The sequence below is a fragment of the Herpailurus yagouaroundi genome, unplaced genomic scaffold, assembly GCF_014898765.1.
Source record: "Herpailurus yagouaroundi ecotype Mexico unplaced genomic scaffold, PumYag 67690, whole genome shotgun sequence".
Taxonomy (NCBI): domain Eukaryota; kingdom Metazoa; phylum Chordata; class Mammalia; order Carnivora; family Felidae; genus Herpailurus; species Herpailurus yagouaroundi.
This window is the reverse complement of record NW_024420490.1, coordinates 4,233,428-4,246,037: the sequence shown is the minus strand read 5'-3', so window position 1 is coordinate 4,246,037 and position 12,610 is coordinate 4,233,428. Positions and strand designations below refer to the sequence as shown.

The following is a 12,610-nucleotide window of genomic DNA, read 5'->3' as shown; positions in this document are numbered from 1 at the left end:
TGTGTGTGTGTGTGTAAACATTATACCCTTCAAAGGTCAAAGGATATATAAGAGGCTTGTCATGCAGATTTCCCCAAGAAGGGAAACTGTCAAACCCAGTATATATTTTTTAATGTTTGTTTATTTATTTTGGGGGGGGGGAAGCACACGCAAGAACAGTGGAGAGGCAGAGAGACAGTGGGAGAGAAAGAATCCCAAGCACAGAGCCTAACTCGGGGCTTGATCTCACGAATTGTGAGGTCATGACCTGAGCTGAAATCAAGAGTCAGATGCTTAACCAACTGTGCCACCCAGGTGCCCCAAACCCAATATTTTTATAGTGAGGAAGTTAAACAAGAGTATAGGTGGTTGATGAGAATTAAACTTGGTATGAATTAAAAGTACCTTTAATACTGCTGTTAAGTCTTTTTCTTAGTGTCTTGGTAGTCTTAACTGGAACAGTGAATTGCAGTGTTCAAGTCAGGCAAAGTACATTGCTTTCTGACTTTCCTCAATACCATTGTAGTATATCATGAAGACTGAATGAGAGAAGGACAGCAAGGGTTTGTAGAAAATGTAGATCATTAAAATAATTCATATCCGTGACTGTACTGATGACTGGTTTATTGCTTTATTCTGCCACTGTATTCTTTTATTTCTAATGTTTATTTATTTTTGAGAGAGAATGTGAGTGGGGGAGAGGCAGAGAGAGGATAGAGAATCCAAAGCAGGCTCTGTGCTGACAGCAGAGAACCCAGTGTGGGCTCGAACCCACAACCTGACCTGAGCCAAAGTTGGAGCTTAACTGACTGAGCTACCCAGGTGCCCCTCTGCCACCATATTCTTAACATCCTGTATGGAGATCTAATAGTCAATTGAGAAACAACTCTGATTCTCAGATTTTTTCTCTTTCCATAAAGCATTGCAGGGGTAAGATTCTGTTAGACCACATACCTAAACACCTTTAGTTCTCCATGAAAAAATAAAAAAGTGCCTTCACATTAATGGGATGAAATGGTCTTGAGTAAACACATGTCTTGAGTAAATTTATATTAGAGACAGATGAGAAGAATTTGCTGTTACTCTATAAAAAATCATTTTGTTCTTAGAGTCCACATTGTTAGAATCACTGTGCTAATTTCTCGTGACATTGAGAAGATCTTGAGTGTAATTTGTATCAGAACCAGTATTATCAGAAAGTTGTCTCTTTCATTTCTGTGCTGGTAATTAAATGTAGATCAGGAAATTTGAATATGTTCTGTAGGAAGTCTTTTAAATTTTTTTTTTATTTTGGGGGGGTGGGGAGAGAGAGAGAATGAATGAATGAATGAATGAATGAATGAATGAATCTTAAGCAGGCTCCATGCACAGTGTAGAGCCCAATGCAGGGCTTGATCCCATGACCCTGGGATCATGACTTCAGCCGAAATCTAGATTCAGACACTCAACCGATGGAGCCACCCAGGCGCCGCTAGGAAGTCTTTCCCACCTTTTTTTTTTTTAATTTAAATATTAGTTAACATACAGTGCAATATTGGTTTCAGGATAGAATTCAATGATTCATCACTTACATACTTACGTAGAACACCCATGCTCGTCACAAACAAGTGCCCTCCTTAGTACCCATCTAACCCATTTCCTACCCACTTTCCCACAAACCCACAAACCCATAGTTTGTTCTCTATCATTAAGAGTCTCTTGGGGCACCTGGGTGGCTCATTTGGTTAAGCGACTGGACTTCGGCTCAGGTCATAATCTCACAGTTCGTGGGTTCGAGCCTTGAGTCGGGCTCTGTGCTGACAGCTCAGAGCCTAGAGCCTGCTTTGGATTCTGTGTCTCCCTCTCTCTCTGTCCCTCCTTTGCTTGTGCTCTCTCAACAATAAATGTTATAAAAATGTGTTTAAAAAGTCTCTTGTGGTTTGTTTCCCTCTCCTGTTCCCCCATATGTTCATCTGTTTTGTTTCTTACGTTCCACATATGCGTGAAATCATATGGTATTTGTCTTTCTCTGATTGACTTATTTCTCTTAGTTCCACCCACATCATTGCAGATGGTAAGATTTCATTCTTTTTGATATATATACATACCACATCTTAATGATCCATTCATCAGTTGATGGACATTTGAGCTCTCACCCTAGTTTGGTTAATGTTAATAATGCTGCTATAAACGCTGGGGTGCATGTACCCTTCGAATCTGTATTTTTGTATAGGAAGTCTTTTTTTTTTTAACGTGTATTCATTTTTGAGACAGAGACAGAGCATGAACGGGGGAAGGTCAGAGAGAGAGGGAGACACAGAATCTGAAACAGGCTCTAGGCTCTGAGCTGTCAGCACAGAGCCCGATGTGGGGCTCGAACTCACGGACCGCGAGATCATGACCTGAGCTGAAGTTGGACGCCCAACCGACTGAGCCACCCAGGCGCCCTAGGAAGTCTTTTTTAAAAGAGAGATGGAGGGGTGGGCTCAGTGGGTTAAGTCACCGATTCTTGGTTTCGGCTCAGGTCACGATCTTGTGTTTTGTGGAATCAAGCCTCGTGTCAGGCTCTGTGCTGAGTGCAGAGCCTGGTTGGGATTCTCTCTCTCCCTCTCTCTCTGCCCCTACCTTGCTCATACTTGTCAAATATATAAGCTTAAACAAATAAAAGAGATATGGAACTAAAGTCCATTTTACTCCTGAAAGTTAGTATACATATTATATATACTAAAAAACCTATTTCATGCGTTTTTCCCCCCAGATGAGTTCCACTGGGAAAATTACTTGAAAGAGACTGGATCTTTGGGTGCTCCTTCAGAGTGCTTCAGACAGGTATGCCCAAATTCTGTAGAAGTTGTATATATTAATGTGAACTGTTAATTTGCTGAAGGATGTTTGTGCGATTGTTAGATTCTAGGAGTGCGAAGAGGTTAACGGGGATTGTGGTAGTGCCACTTAAGGGGCAGATGGTATCTTTGCATTTGTTCATTAAGAAGTTACTCTATGTCAGGTATACTAAGCCCTTATGACTGTCCATCCAGAGGGGGAGACAGACATGTAAAAAGTTAATTATGAAAATATGATAACTGTACTGCGAGTGCTCACAGAAGAGATGGTATCTGAGATGGTTGGAATGAGGGCAGAGATATTCCAGGTAGAGAGAACATCCAAAGCAAAGGCACATGTGTGTAAAAGAACCTGAGTGTTGAGGGATGGCATGGGTGGCTGGAGCACAAAGTGGGTAGAGGTGATAGTGTAGAAATAAGGTTAAAGGTGTGGGGGCTTTTAAACTGTACTGAGGACTTGCACTTAAGCAGGGGTGAGCTGCCAGTTGGTTTATTTCAAGGGGAATGGCCTAATCAGATTCTTATTTTAGAAAGCCTCTCAGGGTACCTTTTAGAGGGTGTATTTGAATTGCCTGGAAGTGGGCAGAGGAATAAGACCAGCAATGAGCAGGGTTTTTATGCTTCATGTCAAGCCAAGGAGAGGATTTGGAGATCTTTTCCTTGACCCTTATAGTTCTTTTGCTTACCATCTGCTATGACTGGTACTTAAAACATTTATTGAGTATTGTGGTAACATAACTGACCATTTGTTTTTCTTACAGTTGATACATTTTAACAAAACTGTGTGTGTGTGTGTGTGTGCGCGCGCGTGCGCGTGTGCGCTTGTGCGTGCGTGCACGTGTGCATATGCACGGATGTAATATATCATATATATGTATGCAGTCTAAGGTTCCACCAGCTAATGAATTCAAAGTTGGCATGAAATTGGAAGCCCATGACCCTCGCAATATGACTTCAATATGTGTAGCCACGGTCGTCGGAATTACTGGTGCCAGGCTACGTTTAAGACTGGATGGTAGTGACAACAGAAATGATTTTTGGAGGCTTGTTGATTCTCCAGACATACAGCCTATTGGGACATGTGAAAAGGAAGGGGACTTACTTCAGCCTCCACTGGGTAAGAATAAACAGTTTTTAAAATAGCATATTCTTACTAATGTAACATTCAGTAGAAATAGTTTTAAGTGGCCTTATTTTTTAAAGATTTTATTTTATTTTTTAAAGTTTATTTATTTATTTTGAGAGAGAGTGTGTGGACACGAGCAGGGGAAGACAGAGAGAGGGAGAGTGAGAACCCCAAGCAGGCCCTACACTATCAGTGTGGACCCCAGTGTGGGGCTCAAGCCCAGGAACCATGAGACAATGACCTGAGCCAAAACCAAGAGTAGGATCGTCAACTGACTGAGCCACTCAAGAGCCCCAAGATTTTATTTTTAAGAAATCTCTACATTGATCGTGGGGCTCGAACTCATAACCCCAGGATCAAGTGTTCCCTGCTCTACTGACTGAGTCAGCCAGGTGCCCCTGAAGTGGCCTTTTAGAAATCTCTTCTAGGGATTTTTGCAAATAGATTGTCAGGTGGTTCCTGTGGAGAATGTATGAGAGAGGAACTCTGTAGCCTATGTTACAGAGTTTCACTTAAATACACATGTGGCATATATATGTATGCTGAAGGTTCCCCACTCCAGGGCAATACATATGCTGTCTTCAAACTTGAAATGTGAGAAACAGCACTACTAGGTTACACATGCAGATTCAGAAACCCTTCTGGGGGAGAAGTTTGTAGCATTTGTTACAAGTTATTCTTTCCTTATTATTGTCCACTGAGCCATTTAGTATTTTAACCATGGGGATGAGCACAGGGGAAGAGTATGATTCCACATCCAGACTCCAGTTTCAACTTTGAAAATTTCATTATATCTACAATGGGAGGAAATCATAGTGAGAGGAGTAAGGGTCTTTAGGACTTTGAAAAGGAGGAGATTGTTGGAACTTTAGAAGCAAAGGTTTTAAAAAGCTGTCAAGTTTGAGTTTTTAAAAGGTAAAAAGTAGGTGACTCCAATTTGGGGCAAAATAGTTCACTCTTAATATTTAGATGTACTCTGATATTCTGTAGAAAATAAATGATTTCCTTTATTCTGCTATCTGTGAGTGAATGGTGGATATTGGTTTTTGTTTCTTCTTTACAATGCTGAAAATGAAAATTCTCTGTTGTAAAGGAAAATGAGGAGATGGATTTTTTTTGGTCTCCTACTAGTTAAAAATTCCCTGAGAACCCAAAATTTAAGATATTAATAATAACCGCTCTTGGGGTGCCTGGCTAGCTCAGTCGGAAGAGCATGAGACTCTTGACCTGGGGTTTGTGAGTTTGAGCCCCACGTTAGGTATAGAGATGATTTTAAATCTTTAGAAAAAAAATAACCACTTTTTTTAGCAATATATTTTTATACTTTCCTTGCTCTAGTTGTTAATCATTCCTAATTTGGTTTAAAATGTTTAAAAAAAACTAATTAGAGATGTGTTCTTCCAAGAGGGTGGTTTAGGGTGTGTGTGTGTGTGTTTTCTGCTTTTTGCCTTCTTTCTTCATATCACTTATGTTTTTTGCTTACTCTTCTCTCTTAAATCATACAGAATTCTATAACAGATAGAAGTGTAAATCTGAGGCTTAGTGCTTCCCTGCTGGGATTTGATTTCTGTTTACAAATGGTAATAGGTTTTTGTATTTAAAGGAAGCACAGCTATTGTGATTGTCAGCATTTCAAACACATAGCCAGATTTATGATCATTCCTTTTTCAAATTACTTTAAGAGTTTATTTTTATTAATTAAAAATATCAAGTACATAGTAGTACATGCTGATTAATAGATATTTTGGTAGTACATGTTAAAAACACACAAGTTTTGCCAGTCTGCTCATTAGGTGTTTTTTAATAGTTTAGTTTCCATTTTAATATAATGCAATTTACTTGGTTTTCTTCTTTTAAAGATTATTTAAACCTTAAAGGTTATTATTTAAAAGAATTTTTAAAGTTTTAGCATACAAACAGAAGAGTATACACATCATAAGCGTACAGCTTATAAATGAACACATCTATGTATAACCATCACTCAAATCAAGAAACAGAACATTATCAGCACCCCAGAAACCCCACTCCTCCTGATCTCCAGTTATAAACCTCCCATTCCCAAAGGTACCCCTGCCTAGACTTACTAACATTATAGTTTTATCTGTGTTTGAATTTTTATTTTATGTATGTATGTATTTATTTTTAGGTTTATTTTGAGAGAGAGAGAGCACACACAAGCAGTGTAGTGACAGAGAGAAAGGGAGAGAGAGAGAATCCCAAGCAGGTTCCGCACGGCTAGCTCAGACCCCGATGAGGGCCTCGAACTCAAGAACCATGAAATCATGACCTGAGCCAAAACTAAGAGTTGGATGTTTAACTGACTGAGCAACCCAGGAGCCCCTGTGTTTGAATTTTTATATGCACTTTCATCTATTTTTGTCCTTTTAATCTATGTTTGACTTTAGGCAATTGAAGAATTAAGAAAAATGTCAAGTTAAGGTGATGGTGATGATAATGATTGCATGATAGAAGAGGATAATATGGGGGTTAAGAAAAAGGCATAAGGACCAGAGAACAACTGTTATGCAATATTCTAACCATAATGTGGCAAATCCATGTTGTGGATGATTATTTATTAGATATCGCTAATAATACTGATTTATTATAAAGGAGTATATAATAAATCTCCCCTTTCCCCATTTTTTTTCCTAACAACAATTATTTTCTCAACAACAATTATTTTCCCTGGTCAATTAAGGAGATTTTGGTGCAGGATTATTATAGAGTAACTTTCTGTCTGAACTTTTTTGCATGTTTTATCCTATTGACGGACCCAGTGCCAGTGATTGCCAGTGATTCATATGCCTCCCTATCTTAATGCACGTATTCATCAGGAATGCATGCCAAGTTCCCTTTAATTATGGCATCAGGGCAGGCAAGTGTTGCATGAAACAGATTGCCCCCAGAAAGCAATAAAACTAGCAGACCTCCCTACTCCCTGTTGAACATGGCAGATGCTGTGATATCCACCATTAATTGATGAGATCTCCAAAAAAGACACCTGTTGAGTCTCTTTTGATTGCATCTGATACAAATCCTAAGAGAAGATCATGTTTAATGTGTATAAAGATTGCTAAAGTGAGAGCTATCTTTTTTACTAACATACTGTATAAAAAATTTCAAATACAGGAAAGGTGAAAGAATTTTACAGTGAACACCCACATACCCATTACCTAGATTCTACCATTGTCATTTTCCATACTGGCTTTATCACTTACTTGTGAATCTGTCCTTCTATCAATTCATCAATCCATCTTATTTTTAAATGCATTTATTTGATGTCAGTACATTTCCCCTAAATACTTCAGCATACATATCAGTAACTGGAGTTCAGTGTTTATTGGCAGTTTTTTAAGATTTTGAGGTGAAATTTATATACAATGAAATGCACCATCCTAAGTGTACGTTTGCTGAGTTTCACAGAAAACTGTCTTTTTTTGAAAGGAAAATGAGGCAGGGACTCTGAGGAAAAAGAGGCTGGAAGTCTTTTGCAGCCTTTGCCGTGCTTTTGTGGCTATTAGTGGGGACTGGAAGCTCTTCTGGGTTTTGCCTTGGGTCACCCATAGTATTATGGCCCATTCCTAAAGTACTTATGTGTATGTTGGTGAACTTAAGCTAGTGGCTTTTCTAAAATGAGAGTTTCTACCCCTACTGTAGCATTGTTGCCAGATAGTACAGGGGTACAGTAGAACTTATTGGAGGGTGTATCTGCTCCTCTTGCCCATTTCCTGGGTTTCTTGGTAAGCAAATAATTCTCTGGAGAAGAATGTTAAACAAAACCTATTTTTTATACCATCTTGCTATAATATCACAGGAAGGCTTTTTCATGCTGATTTATTTTATAAAATAGGATACCAGATGAATGTGTCATCTTGGCCAATGTTCCTCTTAAGAACCCTGAATGGATCTGAAATGGCACCTGCAACATTGTTTAAGAAGGTAAGAAAGATGTTATAAAAAGCTTCCATCGGGGTGCCTGGGTGGCTCAGTCAGCTGAGCATTTGACTCTTGATTTTGGCTCAGGTCATGATCCCAGGGTTGTGGGATCGAGCCCCATGTCGGGCTCTGTGCTGAACATGAAGCCTGGTTAAGATTCCCCCCCCCCTCTTTCTCTCTCTCTCTCTCTCACCCTCACCCCGTCTCCCATCCTTCCATTCTCCTCTCTACCTCTTTCCCCTGCTCATGCCCGCATGCTCGCTCATGTGCTGTCTCTCTCTCTCTCTCTCTCTCTCTCTCTCTCTCTCTCGGTCTCTGTGGTTTTATTGTTTTGATAGGAGCACTTAAATGCCCACAGACTGGGTAGCTTAAACAATAGAAATTTAATTTTTCGCAATTCTGGGAGCTAGAAGTCCAAAATCAAAGGGCCATCAGGGTTGGTTTTTGGTGAGGCCTCTTTCCTCAGCTTATAGATGGCTACCTTTTTGCTGTGTCCTCACGTGGCCTCTCCTCTGTGCATGTGGGGAAGGGGAGGTATCTCTGGTTTCTCTTACTCTTATAAGGACACCAGTCCTGTTGGATTAAGGCCCCACCCATAGGACCTCAGTTAACCTTTGTTACCTCCTTAAAGGCCCTGTCTTTAAATAAAGTGACTTTGGGTATTAGGGCAAATTTATGAATTTGGGAGGATACCATTCAGTTCATTCCAGTGGCTTAAACAACAGAAATTTATTTTCTTACAGCTCTGGAGGTTCATAGTCTGAGATCAAGATGTCAGCAGACTTGGTTTCTTTTGAGGCCTCTCTCCTTGACTTTTAACAATCTGTGTGTCTGTGTCCTACTTCTCTCCTCTTGGATTAGGTCCCACCCTAATAACCTCGTTTTAACTTAATTACCTCTTTAAAGACCCTGTCTCGAAATGAAATCACATTCTGAGGTACTGGGGGTTAGGATTTAAACATGAGTTTGGCTGGGGTGGGGGACACAATTCAATCCATAACAGCAAGTCATAAAAAAGTCTTAATTATAATCACTCACTAGTCAAAATGAATTTGTACTCTCTTTCAAGACTTTAGATATGAAACGAGTGCTCTACTAGAAGCAAATATTCATTGCTATTTTTTATTTGCCTTCAGAAGTGGAGCTTCCCCTCACTTTGCTGTATTAGTCATCCTTTGACATTGGAGAAAATGATGATAGGCCAAAAAACCACTTGAAAGAGAGAATTTGTTTCAGAAGTAAAAGAATGTTAAAAACAGTCATCAGAAAGAATTTGTTATAAGGAAATATTTGTTATATAACAAAAGAGGGAAAATTCCAAAAATAGTTTATGCTCTTGAGAAAATGTTGAAAAAGTACACTATGTTAAGAAACAGTGAATAAAAGCCAACTTTTAGTTAAATTATGGGTCAAAATATTTCTTTCTCACCCTGTGTCCTGATTGTTTTCTCAGTCAAATTTTATTGCAATTATTCATATCAGGGGATGCCTGGGTGGTTCAGTCAGTTGAGCACCCAATTCTTGATCTCAGCTGAAGTCTTGATCTCAGGGTCATGACTTCAAGCCCCACTTTGGGCCCCCTGCTGGAAATGGAGCCTACTTAAGAAAAATAAAACAAGGTAAACAATTATTCATATCAAGAATGGTAAATATTGTAGTTTTTTTTTTTTTAACTATTCAATAGTTCTATACATTTCTCAGTGCTGATTATCAAGGTAAGTGTACTCTTGTGGTGCCTGGGTGTCTCAGTCCTTTAAATGTCCAACTCTTGATTTTGGTTCAGGTCACAGTCTCACGGTTTGTGACTTTGAGGCCCTTGTCTGGCTCTGCGCTGATAGCGCAGAGCCTGCATGGGATTCTCTTTCTCCCTCTCTCTGTGCCCCTCCCCCATTCTAATGCACATGTGCTCTCTCTCTGTGTCTTTCAAAAATAAATAAATAAACTTAAAAAAAAGATAGTTTGGAGCGCCTGGGTGGCTCAGTGGGTTAAGCGTCTGACTTCAGCTCAGGTCATGATCTCATGGTTTGTGAGTTCCAACCCCACATGGGGCTCTCTGCTGTCAGCACGGAGTGGGCTTTGGATCCTCTGCCCTCCTTCTCTCTGCCCCTCCCCCACTCACATGCCCTCTTGAGTGTGCACGCCCTCTCTGTCTCTCAAAAATAAATAAACTCTAAAAAAGAAAGTTTAAAGATAAGTGTACTCTTTTTTAGGTTTATTTATGGGGCCCCTGGGTGGCCTTAAGTATACTTAAGGGTTAAGTATCTGACTTTGGCTCAGGTCATGGTCTCACAGTTTGTGAGTTTAAACCCCACTCTGGGTGAGCTCAAACCCTGTTCCAGGCTCTGCACTCTCCCTCTCTCTTTGCACCTCGTGGGACTCTTTCTCTCTCCCTCTCTACCCCTCGCTCACTCCCACTGTCTCTCAAAAGTAAGTAAATAAAAAGTTTATTTTTTTGAAAGAGAGGGAGAGAATAGGCACAAGTAGGGGAAGGGCAGAGAAGGAGGGAGGGAGGGAGGAAGAGAGAAAGAGAATTCCAAGCAGGCTTCTCACTGTCAGCACAGAGCCAGATGCAGGGCTTGAGCTCACAGTGAGATCATGACCTGAGCTGAAATCCAGAGTCAGATGCTTAATCGACTGAGCCACCCAGGTGCCCCAAAATAAATGTATTCTTAATCCCCTTTATCTGTTTAACCCCTCTCCCCACCCATCTCCCCTCTGGCAACTACCAGTTCTCTGTTTAAGAGTCTGTTTTTTTGTTTGTCTTTTTTTTCTTTGTTCGTTTGTTTTGTTTCTTAAATTCCACATGAGCGAAATCTTATGGATTTCTTATGGACTCTCCTGCTTTAGGGCCTTGGCCCTGGCTGTTCTTTGTCTGGAGTACTCTTCCTGTAGGTAACTGTGGTTAATAATCACCTTTAGGGTTCTGCTCACTTGTCCCCTTCCATTTGAGGTTTGTTCTGATTACCCTATTTAAAGTTTTGCACAAAACCCTCCCTTACATTTTTCTCTGGATCTCACTCTGCTATATACTTCCTTTTATTGAATAGCACTTATCATTTCTTTTTTTAAAAAATTATTTATTTATTTATTTTGAGAGAGAGAGAGAGAGAGAGAGAGAGAGACAGAGACAGCGCAAGTGGAGGAGGGGCAGAGAGAAAGGGAGAGAGAGAATTCCAAGCAGGCTCTGTGCTCACGCCACTCGGCACTTGGGGCTTGAACTCATGAAACCAGGAGATCATGACCTGAGCTGAAACCAAGAGTCAGATGCTTAACTGACTGAGCCACCCAGGCACCCTGCACTTAACATTTCTAACATAGAGTATATTTTGCTTATATTGTTGTTTCTCACTTTCTCTTTACTAGCAGGTGAGCACCACAAGGATGGGATTTTTGTCTATTTTGCCACTTAATGTATATCTGGAGCCTTCATTAGTGTCTGACATTTAGTAGGCACTTAGTAAATATTTGTGAATCAATAAATGAAGTTTAAAGGACTAGAATTTTTGATGAGGTCAAAGAAGTAGTTGATTAAAAGTAAGGAAGTAGAAGTTAAGGATAGGAGTTTGTGGTCAGAGGTAGACTCTGGGAATACAGCTATAAATAAGACAGTAAAAAGTGTCCTTATGGGGCTTGCCTTCTAGCTGGGGAGATGGATAATAAACCATACAAAATAAAGTATATATTATGTTTGATAGTTGTACATGCTAAGGAAAAGGGAGGCCTTAGAGTCTGTGGGATATGAAAAGAAATAGCCTTTAAGGAGAAGTGTATTGTAGGTAGATAGGCAAGGAGAGATAGGAGAGAGATGAAAAGAGTATTCTTTACTAGTCACCTTCTATGAAAGAATCATTTTTTTTTCTCACAGTAAAAAAGAATGGGTCCTTGTTTATTTTAGCTATTGCTTTCGTAAATTATATCTTTTTTTTTTTTAATTTTTTTTTTCAACGTTTATTTATTTTTGGGACAGAGAGAGACAGAGCATGAACAGGGGAGGGGCAGAGAGAGAGGGAGACACAGAATCGGAAACAGGCTCCAGGCTCTGAGCCATCAGCCCAGAGCCCGACGTGGGGCTCGAACTCACGGATCGCAAGATCGTGACCTGGCTGAAGTCGGACGCCTAACCGACTGCGCCACCCAGGCGCCCCCCTTTTTTTTTTTTAATAAGCTCTGTGCCCAAGGTGGGTCTTGAACTCACAACCCTGAGATTAAGAGTCACATGTTGTACCAACCAAGCCAGCCAGGTCCCCCTACAAATTATATCTTTGTGTTTAGGAAGTCATTCAAGAACTGATGATGACAAACCGTATTCTTTAAAAACATTTAAAGGGCACCTGGGTAGCTCAGTCAAGCTTCTGATTCTTGATTTTGGCTCATGTCATCTCACAATTTGTGAATTTGAGCCCTGCATTAGGCTCATGCTGACAGTTCAGAGCCTGCTTGGGATTCTCTTTCTCCTTCTCTTTCTGTCTGCCCCCACCCTAAAATACATAAAGTTAAAAAAAAATTAAAACATATAAACATAAAGCAACTTTATATTATTACCTTTTGTGGACAGCAGAGGGTACTATTTTGCCAGTTATCTAAATCTGGAGGTAGCTTGTTTTGAGATAAAACCCTCTCATTTATTTATGAAAAAGAGTAGTCCCTTTGATTTTTTAAGAAAATAAATATTTATGGGGCGCCTGGGTGGCGCAGTCGGTTAAGCGTCCGACTTCAGCCAGGTCACGATCTCGCGGTCCGTGAGTTC

At 40.1% G+C, this 12,610-nt stretch overlaps 1 protein-coding gene across 7 annotated transcripts in view; it reads left to right on the top strand.

Moving 5' to 3' along the window:
• SCML2 (Scm polycomb group protein like 2) overlaps positions 1 to 12,610 on the top strand; it is a 101,262-nt gene that overhangs the window by 28,700 nt on the left and 59,952 nt on the right. For all 7 annotated transcript variants that reach the window (XM_040468227.1, XM_040468230.1, XM_040468225.1 and 4 more), the window contains 3 exons: positions 2,717 to 2,787; positions 3,684 to 3,918; positions 7,778 to 7,866. In XM_040468227.1, coding sequence (XP_040324161.1) covers positions 2,717 to 2,787; positions 3,684 to 3,918; positions 7,778 to 7,866 — 395 coding nt within the window. The remainder of the gene's footprint in view (positions 1 to 2,716; positions 2,788 to 3,683; positions 3,919 to 7,777; positions 7,867 to 12,610) is intronic.